Consider the following 25478-nt stretch of genomic DNA (forward strand, 5'->3'; position numbering starts at 1 on the left):
CTACATCAAAACCCTGCGCCTGCTTGAAGCAGGCATAGATCTTGACGCAGGTAGGCTGAAAGCTAAAGCAACAACTAAGTGTCGTGTGCAGAAGTTACAAAAAAGGAAAAATGGCGTTTAAACCAGTAATGAGACCATGCTAACGTAATACAGAGTAAAAATATCCAGGATCTACATCAGTTTGGGGTTCACGAACCTGGCAGGTACAAGGCACTGAGGCTTTCCACCGTGCATGTCTCATCCCAAAACATATGTTGTTTGTGAATGAAACAATTTCCCAGACCAAATGCTTTGGATTGGCTACTTCTAAAAAATTAAACACCCCTACTATCCCGGAGTTAGAGGAATACGATGGTTGGAGTAATTTTACTCGTTGTCTATTAAAGATTTACAGGCCCTACTCCGTAATTCTTCCTTTAACATTTCCAGTATAAATCCAAAAGGTTGACTGCTTTGGCAACGTGCCTTATCCACGGTTTAATAACGCTGCCTTTTGCTTTATATAAGTTTTCAAATTGTATGAAATATATACCAATAGGTCGTTATTAACCTTTAGGTAGTGGTTTTCTTCATCAAGTCTGGTCGCTTCCATACACATACAGATTTTCAAAGATGATCAAGAACTTTATCTGAATGGAGAGGAATGCACTGAGACGCCAGATCATTCACTAATGTGTAGGCACAGACAGTTACACGGTTCATGCAACAAACACCGACCAAATATGGCTTGCGTGTTGCAAGGCACGCCAGTTCCTGCTATCATCCCCACGTTCAAGTTCTTGGAAAATGGTAGTTATTTGATGCTCAATAATGAAGATTGTTCTGGGTTAATTAAAAGTATTCATTTTATCGTAACAGTAAATGAACGGGTTATTTGCTGCAGAAATGTTCTATTTCCTCCCACACATGAACATAGGGAGTTTTCAATCTGGCCACAAATACCAACCTTGGGAGCACATTTCAACAGCATGGCAAGAATAAGAGCTCTTTTGTCTCAGAGAGAGGTGGCCTTGAGTTCGGCCCGTGAAACTTTCGTGCTTCACATAGCGAACACCCGTACAGAGGTGCAGACCCTTTTAAATACAGATTCGACTTTGCATTTCAGCAAGATTACCCATTCATTTCCATGCAGCAGGAGGCCCATAGGAATGAAGGTGCAATTTGCGATTAGCAATTACCTCATCGCAAATTACGAATTTTTCCGACGGTGCAGGGGTATCTCAAGAACACCCTGCTGCACCCCTGAAAAAAAAATTGGGGGTCATATGGCGCACATAAATTTTGAAAACATTCCTTTACCTCAAAAACGATTTTCAACTCATAATTTGAAAACACTGCACATGGGGAAATGACTTAAAATGTCCTTAAGACACATAAAAGCATTTTTTGATTGCCTTTGCAGCATGTTTCAGTCACCTTTAACATGCCTATGTAACGGAAACATTCAAAATCTAAATTTGCCATGCACAGGTGGGAGCATATTTACAAGCAATTTGCTCCACAGACAAACTTCTTACATTGAAATGGGAAAGACTCTCAATTACCTTATAAAGAAGCAGACACCATTATGTCCTTCTCATCAATATTAAAACCATTGCTTTTTCTCAAAAACGATTTACAAGTCATAATTTGAAAACACTCCACAGCTCCTATGCACATAAAAGCCCTGTCAGTACTAATACTTCACATTTTCTCCAATTACAATTTCTCAAACAAACAAAATCTATTTGTGAAACACTTGAGACAAAGCAACATTTGAAAAACACAACTTTCTTCATAGTTTTCTCCTTAAAGCACACTATTTTCTATCTAAATTAAAGAAATTTTTTCTCACCTTAGCAAGTACTTTGAGTTTCAAAACAGTCTCAGAAACACACCAATTTGTCTTCAGCAGAGCAAAAGGTATGCACTCCAGAGTCTGCAGCTATCAAAAGCACAGAAATGCTGTAATTCCTCACACAGATCTCTCATGTCACCCAATCAAAACTCTTCCCTCACTTTTTTTCAAAGCAAAACCCTTCCCCCCTCTGCCCCCTCTCTGCTTTTTCTGCATAGCAACCACCTCTTGCAAGACCTCTCACACAACAATGTTGCAATTGAACTCTGAACTCTCAGTGCACCTGCATATCCAAAGCATTCTTTCATTTAATGATTTTTTCTTCGCCACTCAAAATACATCTTTCAACGAACTCATCCATGCACACTAACTTTCTGTTTTCAGCAATCAAAATCCACCAATCACTCTTACTGCTTCATTAACACAGAAACTCCTCAGTTTTTTTCATTTTACACTCTCATTTTTTCAACTGCCATTTCATTGCCACACTTCATCTGACTGCAGGAGAACCTTCTCTCGCCATGTTTTCTGTCTGGATTGTTGGACATAGCTACATCTATTGGGCTCAAAGGTACGCTGAAAACAGGAATTTACCTAACCTCAATTTACAAGATGTGGAAATTAAGTGGTTTGGCCACAGAGGATTAAAATGTCACCAATTGATACCATTGGTGAAAACCTTTATGCATTTGCCAAAACCTGACCTGTTAATTGTGCACTGTGGAGGTAATGATTTGGGCACTTTGACTGGGGTAGGTCTGGAAATGCTTTTAAAGGACACCTTTGAGCAATTGATGGCACTTTTTCCTCAGACTGCCTTGGTATATTCAAATATATGCCAAAGACAGAAATGGAGGTGGTCGAACCAATTTTGTCCACAAATTGAGAAATCGAGGAAGCATGTAAACAAATCTGTTTCAGCTTACATGAGAGACCATGGAATGGGCTCCCTGTACAACAATAACTTGCGTTACTACATGCAAGATATCTACAGAGGAGATGGAGTTCACTTCTCAGATGAGGGCAACAGAGTTTTCACTCTGAATTTAAGAATGTGCATTGGTACCTACTTATAAGTACCTAAATGTACCATAAACCCAAAAGCTCTTCTCAGAGCTACCCTACATCTGATCACTCACAATTATTATTGTACTCTAACTTTTTTCACTAATTTTCAAGAAAGTACGCTCCCCAGAACGCTTCCCGGTTCGCGAACCGAGCGCACTCCACGCAAAAAAACTAAAAAAACGGTATATATTTTTTTGCCCTGCGAGAACCTTTCAAAGCCTCCACATCAAACCTAGGGGGTCAGGGACGATCTACTATGCCCCCTTATGGTCATTTGCCCCTTCGCTTTGGCCTCCTCTTGTCTCTCGATCCTACCGAGAGACAAGATGGCGGCCGCTACGGACTGTTTGGAATGTTTACAGACGCCGAAAAACCAATCAGCTTCGCAAACCTCCGTAACGCGAAAAGTACGCGAAGCGGAGCGCTGTTACAGATATATATCTTTTTTTGAACGTTAATTTCTCAAAATCCACTGGAGCACATATATTGAGACCTAGCAAAGGCACATCGGGCTACCAGTCCCTACAATTTTGCCAAGTTTCGTGCAAATCCATTCAGCCGTTCGATTATTATTATTATTATTTTTTTTGCCCCGCGGGGCCCTTTTAAAACCTCCACATCAAACCTAGGGGGTCAGCGAGGATCTACTATTCCCCCTTATGGTCATTTGCCCCTTCGCTTTCGCCTCCTCTTGTCTCTCGATCCTACCGAGAGACAAGATGGCGGCCGCTACGGACTGTTTGGAATGTTGACAGACGCCGGAGAACCAATCAGCTTCGCTTCACAAAGCTCCGTTGCGCGAAAAGTCCGCGAACCAGACCGCTGCCTGGTCCGCGCTTACAGATATATATCTTTTTTTAAACGTTAATTTCTCAAAATCCACTGGAGCACATATATTGAGACCTACAAAAGGCACATCGGGCTACCAGTCCCTACAATTTTGCCAAGTTTCGTGCAAATCCATTCAGCCGTTCGGGCTAAAAGTGAGGCCAACCGCCCTATGGAAATTAACATGGGAAAAACGCGTTTTGGGACCCCCCTTTTTTCTCGGCCCCCCCTTGACGAACCCCCCCCAAATTTTCAAAGGCTGCTCAGAAACAAAATGTGCCATTTTCCTGAAAATTTCAGCCAATTCCGTCCACAAACGGCAAAGTTATTAGACATAGAATTTTCAAAAAACCCATAGAGAAAAAATCCTAACTATATATACCTACTGGCGACCGCCAGTAGGTAATATATATATATATATATATATATATATATATATATATATATATATATATTAAAATAATATATATTAAATATTCATATGAATTTAAACAAAATAATTTACATTTGATATACATTTTAACAAAATATAACAAATAAACTTAATTTAAAAATATATATATATGCAAACATAATAATTTATACATATATATTCACTTTAAAATAAGTATTAAACAATTATCTTTAATTTATTTGAAAACTTTAAATTATATAAAAATAATGTATTTATATATAAATAATTTAAAATGTTAAAAAATTCTACAATAATATAAAACATTAAACTATTAGAAAATATTCAAACTTATATTTCCCAGTAGGTAAAGTGTTGGATAGCAAAATAATTACATTTACTATTCCAACTCCAGTGGGTGATCAGTAGGGGAAGTGTTGGATAGCAGAGGGGTAAAAACTAGTATTCCCACTTCAGTGAGAGCAACAGTAGGGAAAGTGTTGGATAGCGGAGGGGAATACATTACTATTCCCACTCCAAAGAATGCAACAGTAGGAAATGTATTGGATAGCAAAGGAGTAAAAATTACTATTCCCAAACTAAAGAGTGCATCACTGGGGAAAGTGTTGCATAGCGGAGGGGTACAAATGACTATTCTCCCTCTAAAAAGTGCAACAGTAGGGAAAGAGTTGGATAGTGGAGGGGTATAAATTACTGTTCCCACTCCAGTGAGAGCAACAGTAGGGAAAGTGTTGGATAGCGAAGGGGAAACAATTACTATTCCCACTCCAAACAGTGCAACAGTAGGGAATGTTTTGGAAAGCGGAGGAGTAAACAATTACTATTCCGACTCCACTGAATGCTACAGTAGAATAACTGTTGGATAGCAGAGGGGTAACATGTTTATTCCCACTTCCGTGAATACAACAGTAGGGAAAGTGTTGGATAGTGGAGAGGTAGAAATTAATATTCCCACTCCAGTGTGGGCAACAGTAGGGAAAGTGTTGGATAGTGGAGGGGAAAGAATTACTATTCCCACACCAAATTATGCAACAGTAGGGAAAGTATTGGATAGCGGAGGAGTAAAAATTACTATTCCGACTCCAAAGAGTGCAACAGTAGGGAAAGTGTTGGATAGCGGAGGGATAAATATTACTATTCCCACGTCCAAACAGTGCAACAGTAGGGAAAGTGTTGGATAGCCATGGGGTAAAAATGACTATTCCAACTCCAGTGAGAGCAACAGTAGGGAAAGTGTTGGATCACAATGGGGAAAAACTACTATTCCCACTTCAAAGAATACTACAGTAAGGAATGTATTGGATAGCGGAGGAATACATATTACTATTCCCACTCCAAAGAGTGCAACAGTAGGGAAATTGTTGGATAGAGGAGGGGTAGAAATTACTATTCCCACTCCAAATAGTGCAAAACTAGGGAATGTGTTGGATAGTGGAGCGGTGAAAACTACTATTCCCACTCCAGTAAGAGCAACAATAGGGAAAGTGTTGAATAGCAGAGGGGAAACATTTCTTTTCCTAATCCACTGAATGCAACAGTAGAACAACTGTTGGATAGCAGAGAGGTAAAAATGTTGATTCCCACTCCATTGAGTGCAACAGTAGGGAAAGTGTTTGATAGCAGGGGGAGGGGGAATGACTTTTGCCAAGCCAAAGAATGCAACAGTAGGGGAAGTATCGGATAGCTCAGGAGTAAAAATTACTATTCCCATTCCAAAGAGTGCAACATTAGGTAAAGTGTTGGATAGAGGAGGCGTAAAAATTACTATTCCCACTCCAAACTGTGCAACAGTAGGGAAAGTGTTGGATAGCGGTGGGCTAAAAATCACTATTCCCATTCAAGTGAGAGCAACAGTAGGGAAAGTGTTGGACAGCAGAGGTGAACAATATCTATTCCCACTTCAAACAGTGCAACAGTAGGGAAAGTGTTGGATAACGGAGGCATAAAAATTACTATTCCCACTCCAAACTGTGCAACAGTAGGGAAAGTGTTGGATAGCGGAGGGGTAGAAATTACTATTCCCACTCCAAACATTGCAACAGTAGGAAACGTGTTGGATAGCGGAGGGGTAAAAATTACTATTCCCACTCCAAACAGTGCAAAACTAGGGAAAGTCTTGGATAGTGGAGGGGAAAAAATACTATTCCCACACCAACGAATGCAATAATAGGGAAAGTGTTGGATAGCCATGGGGTAGAAATTACTATTCCAAATCCAGTGAGAACAACAGTAGGGAACGTGTTGGATCACAGTGGGGGAAAAATACTATTCCCACTCCAAAGAATGCAACAGTAAGGAATGTATTGGTTAGTGGAGGAATAAAACTTACTATTCCCACTCCAAAGAGTGCAACTGTAGGGAAAGTGTTGGATAGCGGAGGGATAAAAATTACTATTCCCACTCCAAACAGTGCAAAACTAGGGAATGTGTTGGATAGTGGAGGGGTAAAAACTACTATTCCCACTCCAGTAAGAGCAACAATACGGAAAGTGGTGGATAGCAGATGGGAAAAATTTATTTTCCTAATCCATTGAATGCAACAGTAGAATTACTGTTGGATAGCAGTGGGGCAAAAATGTTGATTCCCACTCCAGTGAGTGCAACAGTACGGAAAGTGTTTGATAGCAGAGGGGAAGAAATTACTATTGCCAAGCCAAAGAATGCAACAGTAGGGAAAGTATTGGTTAGCGCAGGAGTAAAAATTACTATTCCGCTTCCAAAGAGTCCAACAGTAGGTAAAGTGTTGGATAGCGGAGGGGTACAAATTGCTATTCCCACTCGAAACAGTGCAGCAATAGGGAAAGTGTTGGATAGCGGAGGGCTAAAAATCACTATTCCTATTCCAGTGAGAGCAGCAGTAGGGAAAGTGTTGGACAGCAGAGGGGAAACAATTTCTATTCCCACTTCAAACAGTGCAACAGTAGGCAAAGTGTTGGATAGTGGAGGGGCAAAAATTACTATTCCCACTCCAATGAATGCAAAAGTAAAATAACTGTTGGATGGCAGAGGGGTAACATTTTTTATTCCCACCCCAGTGAATGCAACAATAGGGAAAGTTTTGGATAGCGGAGAGGTATAAATTACTGTTCCCACTCCAGTGAGTGCAACAGTATGGAAAGTGTTGGATAGCAGAGGGGTAAAAATCACAATTCCCACTCCAGTGAGAGCAACAGTAGGGAAAGTGTTGGATTGTAAAGAGACAAAAATGACTATTCAAATCCAAATAGTTAAAAAAAAAACATTACAAAATATTAAAAAGCATTAAAAAAACAATATTTAGCAATTCACAAATATATATATATTAAAATAAAAATATTACAATAATAAATACGTATAAAAAACTACAAATAATTAATGTATTAAAAAATTCTTTTAAACTAGAAAATATTTACAAATACATTAATTAATACATAAATGTATTTATTGTATTTCCTACCCTATAACACCACACCAATAACAAAATACTTCAATATTTCTAATAACATTATTTCCAAAATTAACATAATTAATAATGAATTTAAAAAATATAATTAATAAACTAATTGAGTACAGATACTTTAACACTATGATATCCACAACACACACCAAAATTAAACTCTAAAATAATAAAACACAATTAAAACTTATTTATAAATTAAAAACTATTACTATTAACAACTAATAATAAAGTAATTAAAATTTATTTAATACCCACCCTTTACCCCTTTAAAAGTAAAAACAGCAGACAAAAAAACTATACATTAATTATTTAAATACAAATTACTTCTGCCCCTTTATTCCTATAAACACATAAACAAAAGCCTAAAATTAATTACACAATTACCATAATTAATTACCAATTATTTAACATCCAATTATTAATTCATCAATTAACGATAAGTTACTTCCCACCCTTAACACCTATAAACACCACAACACACACCTAAAATGAATTACACAATGACCATAATTAATTGCCAATTAAATAAATAACTTAATAACCAATTATTAATTAACACATTTAACACTATAAAATCTCAATTAAACATATATTAATCAATAAAAAATATTCAATAGATTTAATGTATTTAAATTACTTCCCACCCTATTCCCCTATAAACCCACAACCCGCTACAGAACTAAAAACGCAAAATTCTAATTAAAAATAAAATAATAACTACTAGAAATGTAACATATATATTAAAAATAAAAACAATTCTTATACCAAAAACATACAACACATACATGTAAAATTAATTCTAAAATACATAACAGTAATAAACAAACTATATTTTTAACAGCTTTATTTTTGCAAACGAAATTAAACACTTAGATATTTTTAACATCAATATAACTTACCTAAAATCGATATTCTTGATTATGAGAATCTGTATGTCGATATTTCTGACCCACGATATTTGCAACTCGATTTTTGTACAATTCGATATTTTTGATTCAATATTCTGTCTCTGCACTAATTAATATAACTCATCCACCTCCATATACAGTGCACTGAACTAGGTGTCCACACTACATTAACTATAACTCGCGCCGTCTCTCTCCATGCCCAGCTTATACCTTTTTATATTACATCACTTATAACATCTGAAATCAAATCATTATGACATTACAAATCACTTCATTTGTCTCTACTCAATGCATGGTAGACCGCAATTACATTAAATGACAATATTGAAAAGGTTCAATACTGTCCAAATTCTATGGCAGAAAGTGAAGTTATAAATATAGTCCAAGAGTTAAAGAGGCATCTACCATCTCTACAGATGCTACTGGGACAATAATTTAAGAGTATGCCCCGAAATTTCCACCTCAAGTGGTTGGCCGAATGCCATCCAACCCTAACATTAAGGCAGCAATAAGCAGTAAATGGACAGCAAAGAGAAAATGCCATGCCACCACTTAAAACCTTTTCCTAAGTAGAAATGTAACCTCATGTTACTGTGGCATACACCAAAGAAGAATTCAACTACTATCAAATTAAAAATGAGAAGAGAATTATTATTTTCTGCGCCATTAACCATCTGCAAACCTTCACCCATTGTTTTATTTGGTTACGGTATAAGATCTTTAAATCATGCCTTCCCCTTTAACCACATTTACACAATTCATGGACAAGACCACAACAACATAATATTTTACTGGCCTCCAACTTAACAAACAGCCACACCTCTACCATGAATTAATTTCTATAACACACCAAAAACATAATATATATGCAGCAACCAAAATAATAATGGGTTTGCCATGATCCACACAATCCAAAAACTCTAATCCACAACCCAGACATGAAGGCATTGCCTCATTTTCAATGCAGACACTTGAGGATACCGGCAAAAATCATCTTTGAGCATAGGTTTAACAGCCATTTAGTCCTCTTTGGTGGAAAGATAAAACAATGACGTTCTTCCACTTGCACATCTAGATGGGCTCCTGGATGCTTCTGCCCTCTTATGCTTTTCGGCAGTACGGGTAGGTACGAGGGTAGGGGGGTGGGTCGAGTTATTTGATGGCCCTTGATCTCAGACTCCCTTCTACCTCCTGTGTATTTGTCTGCTGTATCCCTCTCACTTTCCAACCGGCAGAACAAAACCACAAGTACCAAAACCCGGATGCCTAGTGAGGCTAATAAGGCTTAATCATAGGACTGCTAAGAAACTAACTATTCAGGGTATCGCACCAATCAGTAAAGGGAAGCCAAAAATTAACATCTCTGGAGCTCTTCCTATCCAGGGTGGCTATGTATTTAATCGAGATCAGCAAATTGTCCAAACTGGGAGAGATAGGGACACCCATAGCTTACAGATCTCCCTACGCGCAAGCAATGCAATATAAAAGATACGCCTTGCCTGACCCTTGGTAGATTTTACTTCAGGCTCCAACAGACCAAAGATAACAAATAAAACACTTACCTTAACATGCATCTTAAGCATTTGAGACAGCGCCCTACTCACTTTACTCCAATAAGTTTGCAATTTTAAACATTCTAAAAACATGTGGACGTCATCAGTAACCCTGGGCAAAGCACTACGCTACGCTTGCATAGTTTGTGAAGTTTGCGCAACTTTGCACTACGCGAACTGTACATAGCACAGTACGAACACGCGTAGTGTAGTGCAGCGGTCATTTTTTGCTTGCTCGCGGTCCTCAACGTCAGGTCGGCGACTGCGAGCAAGCAAAATGACACCCCGGCGAGACTTTTTCCTCGTTCGCGATCAGCAACATCAAGTTGCCGATCGCGAACGTGGAAAATAAACCTCCCGGCGAGATTCTCAGCGCGGGGAGGTCTGGTCTCTCATTGCGAGTGGTCACGTATGCTCGCGACCGCTCGCGATGAGAAACTACCAGTTCGCGTTGAGAAAGCTGCCGCTCGAGTAAAAATGTCCTTGAGCACCAGAAAACGACAGCTCGCACTGTGCAGGATGCCGTTTTCAATGATTGCACAGTGCCGGATGCTTGTCCTCACTGTACAATCATTGAAAACAGCATCTTGCTCAGTGCGAACAGGGTACTACGCAGTTCGCGTAGTGCTACACGTAGATCGTGTAGTGGGAAGTGCACTTCTCGTAGCTACGCATATCACTACTTCGCGAACTACACCCAGCCCTAGTCATCAGCCTTCGTGTGCCCGCATTTCGGGCAGGGGACTTCACCTCTTCTCCCAAACTTTGACAGCTTCAAGGGAGACCTATATGCACTATGGATAGAAAAGAGATGATTTCTCCTCAGGTGTGCAGGCTTAACCGAGTTAAAAAGCATAGACATAGATGCTTGCCAGTATTTTTCCAACAATGATTCCGGCTAGTATTTTCCCCACAGTTCCACCGGAAGAGTAAAATCTTCATCCTCGATTTCCACCAGTAGCCAGTAAATGTTCGCTAATTCCTTCCTTTGACTCTGTTGCTGCTTCAGTTTAAAACCTAGATCGTTTTGTTCCCCTATCTTTGTTAGTGGGTCAGCAAACCAACTTTACATTTGTGCATATTTAAATCTGGATAGGTGAAAATTCGTAAGCTGACTCCAACTCTACCAGGAAACAAACTTACCATCACTTGTTATCTGGTCCCACTGCATGAGTCCCCCTCTAATAGAGGTCTAGCCAGACTGTCTTTTGTCCACTCAGGGGAGCCGGGACTATCCCAAATGGGGGCTAAAAAGCTATGGTAAGGAATTTTTAAGGTTCTCCTCATTTTATACAAAGCCTCTGCAAACCCCCTCAGTATCTTCAGCCTGACCTTTTTAACAAATTTTGGGTCAGCGTATTTAAAGATAAACCCCTCCTTACCTCCCGGCTCCAATTCCGCAATGGTGGACCACAGGCTTCCTACCATAGAGGGATTTGGGGAGTTAAAGAGATACTTCCATTTTTTTAAAGAAAAGCCCATGAATAAAAAAGTAGAACTGGCAAGGCTATTCCTCCTTTCTCGACCCTTCTCTGCAGCATTTTCCAAGCTATTCTTGGTCCTTTACTTGCCCATATAAAGGAACCCAGGTTCCCTTGTAGCTTTGTGATCCAATCTGTATTGAACGGTAAGGGAATAGCATCAAAAAGGAAGGTCAGCTTTGGGAGAATGACCATTTTGACCAAATTACTTCTTACGAAAATTGATAGTTGAAGATGAGAACAGGATTTCAAAAGTTTCATAATTTCCTTTCGAATTTTGTCAAAATTGAGTTTTGCTATTTTGCTGATGTCCTGAGTTATCATAACACCCGAATACCGAATCTCATTCTTTCCGGATTCCCCCTTGATGTTCCAGGACATAACTTCTGACTTGTCTCCGTTGACCTCATAGCCTGAGATCCTCCCGAAGTCGGCCGTTAGAGCCATCAGACGAGGCCAAGTTGTCAAAGTATTTGTGGTAAAAATCACTATGTCGTCGGCGTAGAGCCCCAGTTCTTTTTCCCAGCCAGAGAAATTAAAAGGCAGAATTCCTGGATCCTCACTGAACTTTCTAGCAAGTGGCTCTATGTAAAGGTTAAAAAGCAGAGGCGAGAGAGGGCAACCCTGCCTAGTTTCTCTGGATATTGTAACTGGATGGGACAAAGAGCCATTGACTAGAATCCTGGCTTCAGGAGTTTGGTAGAGACCAGCAAGAGCATTACAGAAGTTTGTGCCCAGGTTCAGGGACGTAGCGATATCTTTCCAATATACCCTATTCACCCGGTCAAAAGCCTTGGTAGCATCCAAGGCCACCAAGGCAAAAGAAAGATAATAGGTGGACGCTAGATCTATTGTGGCGATCAATGAAAAGGTCAGATATTTCAAAAATCTTCCCCAGATAAAACCTTTTTGATCGTCATGAATTAAATCAGCCATCAACCCATTTAATCTATCCGCCAAGATCGTAGTATAAATCTTATAGTCGCTATTTAGCAAGGAAATAGGGCGATATGAATCACATTTTTTAGGGCATTTTCTGGGTTTCAATATCAGCGATATTGTGGCTTCCTTCCAGGATGCTGGCAGAACAATAAGCTTGACGAATAACTCATTAAAAAGCTTGACTAAAATAGGGGCTAAAGTATCCGCCAAGACTTTGTAAACCTCTTGAGGAATGCCATCTGGCACTGAGGCCTTCCCCTTCTTTAACTGCGCCATTATGTTACCCACTTCCCGAACGTTTATTTCTCCATTAAGAGGATCTGCTTTTTCTTTTGTCAATGGGTTTCCCATGCTCTGTGCTACCCACCTACTAAGAATATCTTCAGATAGCGTAAGGTCTTTATGGTAGACTCTACTGAAATGGCTTTGAAAACTCGCTCAATTCCTCTGCTGTCCTCAACGAAGCTGCCCATTTGATCACAAACAATTTTCTCCACCAAATTTCTTAGTTGTTCTTTCTTTCCCTTTCATGCCAGAAGTTTACCACAGCCTTCACTGTATTCAAAATGAGCCATTTGACTGGCCTTCCATCGTTTCCTTACCTGCTCTTGCAATATGGTGGATAAACTAGCCTTCTCCTGTGACACTTCTTGGAACCATCTTGTCCAAGCCTGCTCATCTATACTTGGATCAATTAGTATTTCTTCCAAGGAGCGAATCTTCTCCTCCTGTACTGCCACTTCTTTGTAATAGCTCCTCCTTTTCTCTGCCGCTAGTGCCCCGAGTCTACCCCTAAGAAACACCTTATAGGCATCCCATGCGACCCCCGGGGCTACTGATCCCCAATTGAGTTCGATGAAATCTTTTGTTTCTTTTTGAAGGGCTATCACCACTTCCTCTTCCCAAAAAATTGTACGGTCAAGAGTCCATCTGGACTGGGCTCCAGCCTTACTAACCTCCAATGTGAGCATTACCGCTGAATGGTCTGATAAGTGGATTCCCATATGTTCAACCTTCTGTACTACATCCTTTAATTTACAGTCTACCAAAAAATAATCTATCCTAGACTGGTGTCTATACTTTTTATTAAAGAATGTAAAGCCTTTTGTTCTCCTATCTTTCGTCTCCATATATCCAACAGCCCCAACTGTTCCATCATTTGTTTAATTGACTTAAGCTTGTTGGGGTTAGTCTGAGCTCTACTATGTATGGACCTGTCCAGTACATTATTCAATACGACATTAAAATCACCAGCCAGAATGATTGGGTCCGGTGAGTTTGAAAGCTCGGCCAACAGATCTTGTAAGGGAACCACTTCATCATGATTTGGCCCATAATAACCTGCTAACGTGAATGGCCTAGCCAAGATCTTAACTTTGGCTACTACCCATCTGCCCGCTTTATCGAATGTAAAGGAGTCCAAGCTCGCTTGTAGTCCTCGCTTGATTAATATTACCACCCCTTTTGTCATTGCTGTTTGGGCTGTACATGCGAAGTGTCCTACCCATTTCATGGCCATGAAGGGCTCTGCTGCCTCCTTCTCAGTCAACCCACGCTAAGCCACAATGCCCGAGGTAATGCCGACCCATCACTGGTTAGAGCAGGCTTAATCAATGCCAGGTCAATGGTCAAGCATGCAGCGGACATTTTCGAACTATTGACAGAGAAACAGCTTGACCTATTTTTCATTACTGAAACCTGGCTAAATGACACGTGTGCCCCGGTGGTAGAATTTGCCATTCCTCGGGGCTTCAAAATCACAAGGGTGGAGCGCCCGCTTGGTTGAGGCGGCGGTGTCGCCGTGGTTTATAGGGACCAATGCGTCTTTTCTTCGAGCCCCAGGATCAGCTGGCGGACGCCGAGGTGCCCCATTTCTCCCTCGCATTTAACTCACATTTTTCAGTGGGGGGTACACTGTTGTACCGGCCTCCGGGATATGTTGGGAACTTTGTGGGGGCATTGGAAGAGGTTATAACCCCGCGGGCGCTCAGATATTTAAGGTATCTCCTCTTGGGGGATTTTAACATTCATGTTGATATCTTGGACTCCTCGGAGGCCGTTCGCTTTAGCGAAGCTCTTTCTACGGCCCACCTCAAACAGTGGGTTGCTGCACCCACTCACGTGGGGGGCCATCTCTTAGATCTGGTTTGCTCTAACTTTGATATTGCTATGGTCTGTCCTGAGCACGTGACCTGGTCGGACCATAAGTTGATCAGGTTTTCCTGGTCTTTGGTTACTGCCTCGGAGAGCAGTCCCCAACTTGCCCATTCACAAAAGATCAATCTAGACACCCTGACGGATTTTTTATCTGTTACCCGTCCACTACTACCCTTAGAGATTGAGGCGGCGGTTAGTACTTTTAACACTTGGGTTGAGCACAGATCCGCCGCCTCCATCAACAAAGGCGGCATCCGCAGGTTGAGATCTACCCCCTCCAAACCTTGGTTCTCACACACCCTTCGGGAACTTAAATTGGGATGTAAGAAACTCGAACGGGTGTGGAGACAAGCCTATCGGCCCGAGGCAAAGAGCGATCTGCGGGCGGCGCAAAAAAACTACTATGCGGCTATTAGATCTGCCAAGAGCAGTTACTATGCAGGACGAATTGATAAAGCCAATAATAACAGCAAGGACATTTTTTCAATCGTAAAAAGCTTTCTATCACCATGTGCCGCACAACCTTTGCTGCCCTCTTCTGAGCAATGGTGTGAAGAGCTTTCTTCATTCTTTGTAGATAAAATTGCTAAAATTCAGGTTGACCTGCAGGCCATCTGTGCCGGCTTTCTATCTCCCCCTGCATTCCCCCCCTCTACCACGCCGGAGTCTGGTGATCAGTTTGCTAACTTTGCCCTACCTACTGAGTCCGATATCATTGCTGTCCTTGCGGCCTTAAAATCTGGATTTCCTTCTGACCCTTGCCCTGCTAGGGTCCTTGGGGGACTAGCGGAAACAGTTGGGTAAGAGGTCACCCAGATTATTAATCTTTCTTTTCTCTCTGCAACTGTCCCGCTGTGTTGGAAGCAAGCCAAATTGCTGCAACTTTTGAAAAAGACCGGGCTGGATCCCGCTGTTCCTTCCAACTACCGGCCCATATCATTACTGCCAGCCTTAGCAAAAGTTTGCGAGAAGATCGCTTTTAAACAGCTGGACAATTTTGTCGAAACATCTCAGGCGCTGCATCCAGCGCAGTCAGGATTCAGGGCTGCTTACAGCACTGAAACAGCCCTTGTCGAAATGTCAGAGGCTATCCGGGAGTGCCTGGATGGAGGTGGCAGAGCAGTTCTGATTTTATTAGACCTCTCTGCCGCCTTCGACACGGTACCCCACTCCCTTCTACTCACTAGACTCGCCACCATTGGCATCACTGGCCCGGCACTTGACTGGCTGACGTCTTTTTTAGATAATAGGACGCAACAAGTCTGGATGCCTCCTTTTGCTTCCTCACCTAAGAAACTCGCTACTGGGGTTCCACAAGGCTCTACTCTGAGCCCCTTGCTTTTTAATGTCTACCTTACCCCCCTGATCTATTTAGCTGAACAGCTAGGGGCTAAAATTATGGCCTACGCCGACGATACCCAACTTTTGTTCACCTGGCCCAAGAACAATTTGGATACGTTGGTGGTCCAACTTTGCCTCTCATCAGTTTTCCGATGGTTAGCTCTTGCCCAGCTCAAATGTAACGAAGGCAAGTCTGAGGTTCTTTTCTATGGCTCTTTCCCTGACAATTTTAGTGATCTCCTATGGCCCAGCGATCTGCCCTGACCTAAATCTATTGGCGGCCCAGCAAAAAACCTGGAAGTCTGGTTGGGGAATGACCTCAAGTTTGAGGACCACATTAAAAAACTCACGGGGATCTGCTTTTCGACTCTGAAAACCCTACGTAGGTTTTTTCCCCTCCTCCCGAGAGAGGCTAAGGAGACTGTTGCGCGTGCTCTTATACTCTCCAGGTTGGATTACGCGAACGGCTTATTCTGTGGTCTATCGGCCTATTTGATTCAACGTCTCCAGACCATACAAAATATGGCCGCAAGACTCGTGTTTAATGTACCCAAGAGATCCAGTGTCCGCCCCTTCCTCCGCAGCCTCCATTGGCTTCCTGTTGCCAACAGGATTATGTTTAAAACCCTTGTCCTCTCTTATCGGGCTGTCCATCAGATTGGCCCTGCTTATCTGAGAAAAAGGTTTACTCTGTACATCCCTAATCGTTCCCTCCGGTCGGCCAATCAGTGTCAAATGACCGTGTCTAAATTTAAATACTCTCGTTTAGGTGGCCAGTCCATCTCGGTCAGAGCCACGAGGGCCTGGAACACCCTTCCCCTCCACATCAAGACCGCTCCAACCATCATGTCTTTTAAGAAAGGACTGAAAACCCATTTGTTTAACATGACTCTGTAACCTACCACTTTTTCCGCCTTCTTCTCGTCTTCCCTGTGAACTGCTCGGACCTTCTCGCGCCAGGATACTATTCTTAGAAATAGAGCACGCTATAAAAGACTTTATATCATATCACAAAAGACTTTATATCATATCAAGTGGGTTTCCTGGGCTATAATAATATGGGCTGGAGAGTCCTTCAAATACTGAAGTATTTTCGCCCTCCTACTTCTGACCCGCAAGCCATTTAAATTCCAGGATAGTATATTTATGCTACCTCCATTCTTACTGCCCATCATTGAATACTGCTAAAAGCTTAATTCTGAAAACATTAAAAGAGACTTTGGTGGACACATTTTCTTTATTACAAATTGCTTTTTTGTTAAAAAAAAAAAATAATCCCTCTAGTCTTTGTCCTTGCTAATGAAGCAGATAAAAACTAGGATTTACTACTAGACGCCCCAGATTATAAAACGAATGGAAACAAACAGCTCTTTCTTTGACTACTTCAAGAACAAAGAACCTAAAACACACAACAAAAAAAGAGTGATACAACTACTTACAAATTACACCAAGTAGACAGCACCCCTCTGTTCTACTCCAGACTTTAAACAATAGGACACACTTGAACTCAGCACTCCCAAATTGAGGGAATTGTATATAATATTACACTTTAAATGACACACGTAGAAAAAGAACTCAGCACTCTCAAAAAGAGGCAAGTAAACTATTCAGGGTGCTTTTAAAATGAAACACATGCATTTATTTGTACGACACATTTTTTAAAGTAAAAGGAAGACAAAATGTACTTGGTAATGCAGCTTCCCAGATGTCAAATGAAAGAAGTCAAATATATAGAGCATGATAACACTGCAGAAAAACATATGAAATATACACATGGAGTAATGAAATTTACAGCATATATGCACAAAGTAACTAATAGAAATACATAGCTGAAAAAGTGTCTTTCAACATTCTGGCCAGCGGACTGTGGAGCCCTCACAATCAGTCAGAAGTCTCAATCGGGAACACCAAAAGTCGTCCCTGTGTCTGCTTCACAGGGTGAGGGCCAAAATTCCCCATCTTTAATACCTTTTACTCAATCTAAGGAGAAACTTCCAGACACCTCTCCCCCTTCCTTCTGTTGCAAAAACAACACTGGCAGAGCTGTACATTCCACACATTTGTCTGGCAAAAATAATCTCAACCCTGTTATCGGTACCAAGTGCACATCCTACAAGATATGTTGAAGCTTAATCTGTACATTGAAGAGCGAAAACAGGTGAAGAGAAAAAAACATCCCCTCACCACCCTGCAACTGCGTGAGTGCATAGAAAATTGAGACAGTTATACAAAATGGAGTTGATGGTCAATGTATCTTTCCTCATAGCATCACACCCTCACTGTTCCAATTTATAGCGATACTTCGAAAGAAACACAGCTACCAAAAGCAAAGATAGAAACAACATCTTGCCATAAATTTGATCTTAAATTTCCAAACAAACCACACAAATGCATCATATTTTTCAACCAAAGTTCAACTATTTGAAAACTTCCACAGCCTCAGTTATTTGGAATCAATCAGTTACACATAAATCTAGCCTAAACCTACAAATGGTTAAGAAACCTTAAAACACCACACCTAAGAGCTGAGTTGTGACATCACAAAAAATTGTAAAAGACTTACCCATTATGCATTTTTTTAAAATTCTGAAATTTAAAATATTAACTACATGTCCCAGCATACAACAAAAAACAATATATAAGTTAATATGCTAACAAATAAATAAACCCAAAAATAAAAAATAAATTAAATCTACACCATGGGTACTCACAAACTTTCTCTCAGGGGCCAAATTTACAGTGTGGTTTGTGTCCGAGGGCCGCACCGGTAGAGGTGGGGTCAGTGGGGGAGGGGGCGGGGTTAGAGCAACAAAAAAAACTGTGACCATGAGGTTGAACACAGGTCCCTGCAGCAGACGCCTTCGTCCACTGAGCTACCAGACCGGCATACACATCTCTCTCTCTCTCTCCTCCCTCTCTCTCTCTCTTTCTCTCTCTCTCTCTCTCTCTCTCTCTCTCTCTCTCTCTCTGTCTCCCTCCCTCCATTCCCCCCTCTCTATCTCTCTCTCTGTATCTCCGTCTCTGTCTCCCTCCCTCTATTTCTCTATCTCTGCCTCCCTCCCTTCACCCCTCTCTCTCCCTCTCTCCCTCCCTGTCTCCCTTTGTCTCACTCTGTCTCTCTCCCTCTCTCACTCTGACTGACTCACTACCTCTCCCTCCCTCTCTATCCCTCACTCTGACTGTCTCAACTCCCTCTCTCTATTTCTGTCTCCCTCTTCTTCCTTCCCTCTCCCTTTCTCCTTCCCTCTTCCTCCCTTCTTTCCCTTTCCTTCCCTCTTCCTCCCTCCCTCTACTTCCCCCTCCCTCCCCCTCCCTCCCTCTCCTTCCCTCTCCATTCCTCTACTTTCCTCTCCTTCCCTCCCTCACCCTCCATAACCCTCACTCCCCTTACCTCACCCTCACTCCCCTTCCCTCTCACCTTCCCTCCCTCCCCTTCCCCTCTCCCTCCCTCCCTCCCCTTCCCTCTCTCCCTCACTCACTCCCCTTCCCTCCCTCCCTCCCTCCCTCCCATTCCCTCTCTCCCTCCCTCACTCCCCTTCCCTCCCTCCCTCCCTCCCATTCCCTCTCTCCCTCCCTCACTCCGCTTCCTTCACTCCCCTTCCCTCACTCCCCTTCCCTCACTCCCCTTCCCTCACTCCCTCCCTCACTCCCTTAATCCCCTTCCCTCACCCCCTCCCTCCCTCACTCCCCTTCCCTCACTCCCCTTCCCTCCCTCCCTTTCCCTCACTCCTTCCCCTTCCCTCACTCCCCTTCCCTCACTCCCTCCCTCACGCCCTCCCTCACTCCCCTTCCCTCATGCTCCTTCCCTCACCCCTACCTCACTCCCTCACTCCCTTCCCTCACTCCCTCCCTCAATCCCATTCCCTCCCTCCCTCCTTCCCCTTCCCTCCCTCCCCTTCCCTCACTCCCCTTCCCTCATTCCCCTCACTCCCTCCCTCACTCCCATTCCCTCACTCACTCCCTCCCTCACCCCCTCACCCCCTCCCTCACTCCCTTCCCTCACTCCCCTTCCCTCACTCCCCTTCCCTAACTCCCTCACTCCCTCCCCTTCCCTCACTACCTCCCTCCCTCCCCTTCCCTCACTCCCTCACTACCTCCCTCCCTCCCCTTCCCTCACTCCCCTTCTCTCACTCCCTTCCCTTCCCTCACTCCCTTCCCTCCCTCCATCTCCCTCCCTCTGTCTCCCTCTTTCGCCTTCCTCCCTCTGTCGCCCTCCTCCCTCTGTCTGTCTCCCTCCCTCTGTCTGTCTCCATTTTTCGGTCTCGCTTTCTCACCCTCTCCCTCTGTCTCCCTCCCTTTCCCTCTGTCTTCCTCCCTTTCCCTCCCTCCCCCTTCTTCTGTCTTCCTCCCTCCCTTCCTCTCCCTCTGTCTCCCTCCCTTTACCTCCCTCCCTCCCTCTCCCTCTGTCTCCCTCCCCTACCTCCCTCTGTCACCCTCTGTCATCTCACCCTGCCTGTGGGACATCTTCCCCGGCGCGCACACACAGCCGCACCCGAGCACTTCAAGGTCTTTAAAAGACCATTTGCATGTTAATGGGGCTTTGCTGTATTTTATCCCCTCTTAGCGCCCCTCCAGCTCCACTCTGACGATCGGTGGAATGAATCGCCCGGCCCTCACAGCGCAGCAGAGTCTCTCAGAGTGTCTCTGATGCAACCAGCAGTGTTTCCAAACACTCTTTAAAAATGTTTTTTAAAACACGGGTACCATGTTTCAAGGTCCGTCGGCCGCCACGGAAGGCTTGCCGGGCCGCTGGCGGCCCGCGGGCCGTACTATGAGTACCTGTGATCTACACTAACACCAGAACAATTATTAAAACATAACATATTTACTTAACACATTTAAAATAACATATCATGATTATATAACAATTACAAGAAGCCTAGCTAGAAACTAACATACTATATTTAACATATATTTTTAAAAATAAATACAACATTGTACCCAGCATATGCAGTATACATACAAATTAACATTTCAACAATAAACGTATAACATTAAGTGAATTCAAATTCAAATACTTGTGTTTAATACAACCAACTTTCCTAAGTAAAATAATTACAAAAAACGCTCATAGTCCAAAAGCTGTAGTATACCCTAAGAAAAAATTATATCTTTAACTCAGGTATTCCAAATCTTAAATTCCAAAATATGCAAAAATTATTGTAGCTGACAATCCCCCAAAACTAAAAGCTACATGTATAATGTGATCATTGGAATGTTTAAGAGAGGGTAGGGAGCCACTGAGGTAAACAGTGCAGTACAGAGCAAAAGGTTTTAGCCATTGAGTAGAAAGTAAACATTGGTAATACTTCAATCATCATTATTAAGATACAAGCAAAGAGCTGTTCACCTCCCTTTAAGATCAGGCCATATAACTTCCTGCTCAGTTTCTATAGTGTAGCGCCCCTCAAGCTAATCAAGCCACTGATTGGTTATGGATATGTTGATTAAGCCACTCATGGGGCTAGTAGCATTTGTTTTTTAAAGAAATCTCATATTTTGTTTGTGTTTTTCAAATGTGTTTCCTTATTGGATGTGGGGATCATATTTTGAAAGGTGTGCATCAAAATATCTAATGCATGTACTAACCCAGATCCTCCATACTACAGGTTTTCCAGCAGCCTTGCCTTCTTTGCTCTTGCCATGGACCTGCAGAAATTTGGTTTAAACATATACTTGGTACAGCTGATCTTCGGGGCAGTGGAGCTTCCAATTCGGGTGCTAAGCACTGTCAGCATGAACTACCTGGGTCGCCGATGCACCCAGGCCTTCTGCCTCATTGTAGCAGGAGTGCTGGTCCTGGCAAGCCTGGCTGTGCCCGAAGGTAAGGTTTTTTCAGGTTTCTCCAGTCACTGGACCATCATTTATCTCACTGAAAGCTGGTGTTGTTTTTCGGAATTTGTATTGTACATTTTGTGCTTATTTTAATGGCACATTAAGCTAATGGTAACGACTGCTTCCGATGCAATTGACACAAAGTAAGGACAACTCCCATTGCCACAAGGGATGTATAAAGACTGAGCAATTTTTCTACTAATGACATCACAGTAGGAGCAGCTTCCTCTGCTGGAGTTATGTCATTGCGGTAAAGGCAACTCCCACTGCATTGTCACAGTAGCAAGAGCACATCCTGGGGTACCAATACTGCATCTCGGGCAGAGATCACTGTAATGTAATTGCTTGAGTACCAATTCCCAATGTGATTTTACTGCAGTTTGGGGAAATTTCCAGTCATGTCACGCAGTGCACTATCACCCAGGATGGTATCCTGGTGCTGAGCAGGTGTGAGTCTAGCCAAATCTATGGACTTGTGCGAGTCCTGAAAAAGTCAAGTTTTCAGGTTCTTGCAAGATTCAAGAAGTGAGCAGGAGGGTCTTATGTGTAGCTGCAGATCATTCCATGCTTTAAATGTGATGTGGGAGAAGGCTCAATAGCCAATTCTGCTTTTCTGTATGTGTGGGATGTGTGCAAGTAGAAGTTCAAATGAGCAGAGGTGTCTGGAAGGGTTATGAAAGCAGATGCAATTGTTTATTTATGCTGGCCTAGTGTTATGTTGTGCATTGAAAGTGTGAGCAAAGAGTTTGAATTGTGCTCCTTTGAGTATGGGGAGCCCCTGGTGTTTCTTCAGGTGTGATGTGATGTGAATGCGGGGTGGGAGTGTGAGAGGGATTGTGGACACTGAGATCTGAAAGGTCTGCAGCCTTTTGGTGGCTTTTTTGTACACCTCAGCATAGAGAGTGACAAGTGCATCCATGACAGTTTTCCGGATGCTGATTGGGAGCCATTTGAAAATCTTCCTCAGCATCTTCAGTGTATGGAAGCATGAGGTGGTGACAGCGTTGATTTGGGTGGGCACATCGAGTTTGCTGTTGATGAGAATCCCAAGGGTCTTGGCATTGAAGGTGGAAGTCGGTTTCGGTCCAAGTGTTGTTGGCCACCGAGTAGAGTCCCAAGGTGAAGTGCTCTTCCTTAAAATCATGATTACAGTCTTGTCATTTTTTGGCTTCAGACAGTTGATCTTCATCCAGTAGACTTTTCAGTCATGCAGGCACTGAACTTGATCTGGACACTGGGAATCTTATCCATGAGGGAGAGAATGAGCTGGGTGTTTGCAAAATAGGAGAGGACGTTGCTGTCATGAGAGCAGATTATGCTGGCTAGAGAGATCATATATACTTTGGAAATGTTCAACTTCAGGGAGGATCCTTGGGGAACTCCCTAGATGAGTCTGAGGTGTATGTTGCCTGGCTACCTGACTGGGTCCTTCTAGTCAGGAAGGAGCAGATCTATTGGAGTACATGTCCTGGGAAGGGGTGTGAGACTGTGTTAAATGCTGTGGAAAGGTCCTGGAGGATGAGAGCCGCCACATCTCTGCCTTCCAGCGTAATTTTGATGTCATCCATGGCTGCGATGAGGGTAGCTTCCATGCTGTGGTTGAATCTAAAACTAGACTGAGTGGTGTCCAGGAGTTGGTGGTAAATGATGTATTTGGTGTGGTGTCTATTCATTTTTTTTAAGACCTTGTCCGGGAACAGTAGCAGGGAGATCTGTCTGTAGCTGGTGAGCTTTGAAGGGTCAGTAGAAGGTTTATTCAACAATGGGAGAACAGTTGCATATTTCCAGTTGTCTGGGAAGGTGGTGGGAGAAGTGTAGGCATTCAGAATGGATGTGGGCATGGCGCGGATGGGTTAGAGTCCTCTGGTGTAAGCGTTGTGGGAGCAGAGGACTGATGGGGCCCCTGAGTAGATGTGCTTCATGGTGGCGGTGGTTTCTTCTGGGGTGATGATGGGCTATATAGTTAGCATTGGTTCTTTAGATAAGATTGAGAGGTCTTTGGCAAGGTTTGTTGGGCGCAGTTTTAGTTTGAAGTTGCTGTAAATGGTGGTGATTTTGTCCTGTGAGGGAGTAATTGAGATGGAGGTGGCTGCTAGTGATGTGAAATCATTCACAATGGTGAAGATTTATTTGCTTCTGTTGGTGCTGGCATTTATACAGTCTAACAAGGTGATGCGTTTGGTGGTGGGATCACTTAATGGTAGCGTCTCAAGGTGGATTTGAAAGTACTCTTGTCTGCATTTTCCTTGCTCAGTCTCCACATGCACTCCAGTTGTTTTGAGTGATATTTCACCGGCCTGAGTTCCTCCGTGTACCAACTGAGATGGAGCCAGATCTTGTAATATTGCTGTGCTTGAGGGGGGCAAGAGAATTGGTGCAGGAGGTTATTGCTTTGGGGAGGCTTTTGTTGTGTTGGGGTCAGTGGGAATTAACAGTGGTGTTCCAGTCTTTGCCAGTGGTTCTGCTCCAATTTTTGATGACTGGTCTGGCGGTAGTGTGTGTGTGTGCGTTAGACAAGGACGTGGATGCTGAACTTGATGAGGGTGTTGTCTATTCAGGAGACTGGTGTGGACTCTTCAACTTGGATGCTGCTTAAGGTTATAAGAATAGGGTCAAGGGGGTGTCCGGTGACATGGGAACGTCTGTGGCAATGTGAGGTGAATATGCATTGTTCAGCCAGGTTTCTGTGAGGAAAAATAGGTCCAGGGCATTGTTGTGCAGAAGGCCCCAGATCTCAGTGGCATGTTTGGTGAGTGAGTGTGTGTTGAGGAGCATGCATGTGAGTTCAGAGTGTTGTGTGGGCAGTTGCTGGACTGTGTAAGTGTGGAAGAGTGGGGTGTCAGGTGTTTAGGTGGGTACCGTGAGTGTTTGGTGTGCCTAAGTGCATGAAAAGTTGTAGGAAGCACAGGAGAATGCTTTCTCTGTGTTTTTGTTGTGGCATGGCAGCACCTTGGGCAGCAGCAGCTGGGATTGAAGGCATGGAGGGTCACAGTGTGGCAGCAGCAGCAGCAAGGGGAAATATCAGGGTTCTGACACTGTACATGGCCCAGGAACAGATGGCACAACCAGGCTTGCCTCTTGTGCATTGGCATGCCAGAGGGGCTTCCGCTGTGCATCTGTGCTGCGGCTGCCATTAGTTTGGCTCCAGAAGGGGAGAGAAGTATTACTTCCTGTGCAGATGGATGATGAGAAATCCAGGGATACCGCTTCCTGTGCAGATGGATGATGGGAAACCCAGTGATGTCACTTTCTGTTCAGAGAGTTGATGGAAATGAGTCCTCTTGCTTGCCTTCTTCTTTTAAACCCCCATATGATTTAAAAAGATGCTGTCAGCAGCTTCTGTGATGTCCCTGTAGGAGGAACACAGTCTGGAGTTGTGTCATTTTAATCAAATTAGCTCCCACTGTCAACTCAGAGTGGATCCAGTGTGATGTATTTGCAGTACAGGTAATTCTCAATTAGATGAGACAGTAGTAAATGAAAAGCTCCTTCTGATAGGTCACAGCAACAAGTGAAGCACTCAGTGGAATGTTACAGCAGTGAGTGTATGTCTGTGTGATGTCGCTGCAGTAAGGAAAGCCCCCTGCATTGCATCACTTCACCTGGTGTATTGTCAAAGAAGCAAAGTCAAATTATAATGTGATATTGCTGCATCGTGTGATATGAAAGAATCATAC

At 42.9% G+C, this 25478-nt stretch overlaps 1 protein-coding gene across 1 annotated transcript in view; it reads left to right on the top strand.

The window, feature by feature from the left end:
* LOC144783270 (uncharacterized) overlaps positions 1–25478 on the top strand; it is a 1224061-nt gene that overhangs the window by 1187098 nt on the left and 11485 nt on the right. Inside the window, exon 8 of the mRNA XM_078662335.1 lies at positions 21576–21790. Within this exon, the coding sequence (XP_078518461.1) occupies positions 21576–21790 (215 nt within the window). The remainder of the gene's footprint in view (positions 1–21575; positions 21791–25478) is intronic.

This window comes from Lissotriton helveticus, chromosome 9 (genome assembly GCF_964261635.1).
Source record: "Lissotriton helveticus chromosome 9, aLisHel1.1, whole genome shotgun sequence".
Classification (NCBI taxonomy): domain Eukaryota; kingdom Metazoa; phylum Chordata; class Amphibia; order Caudata; family Salamandridae; genus Lissotriton; species Lissotriton helveticus.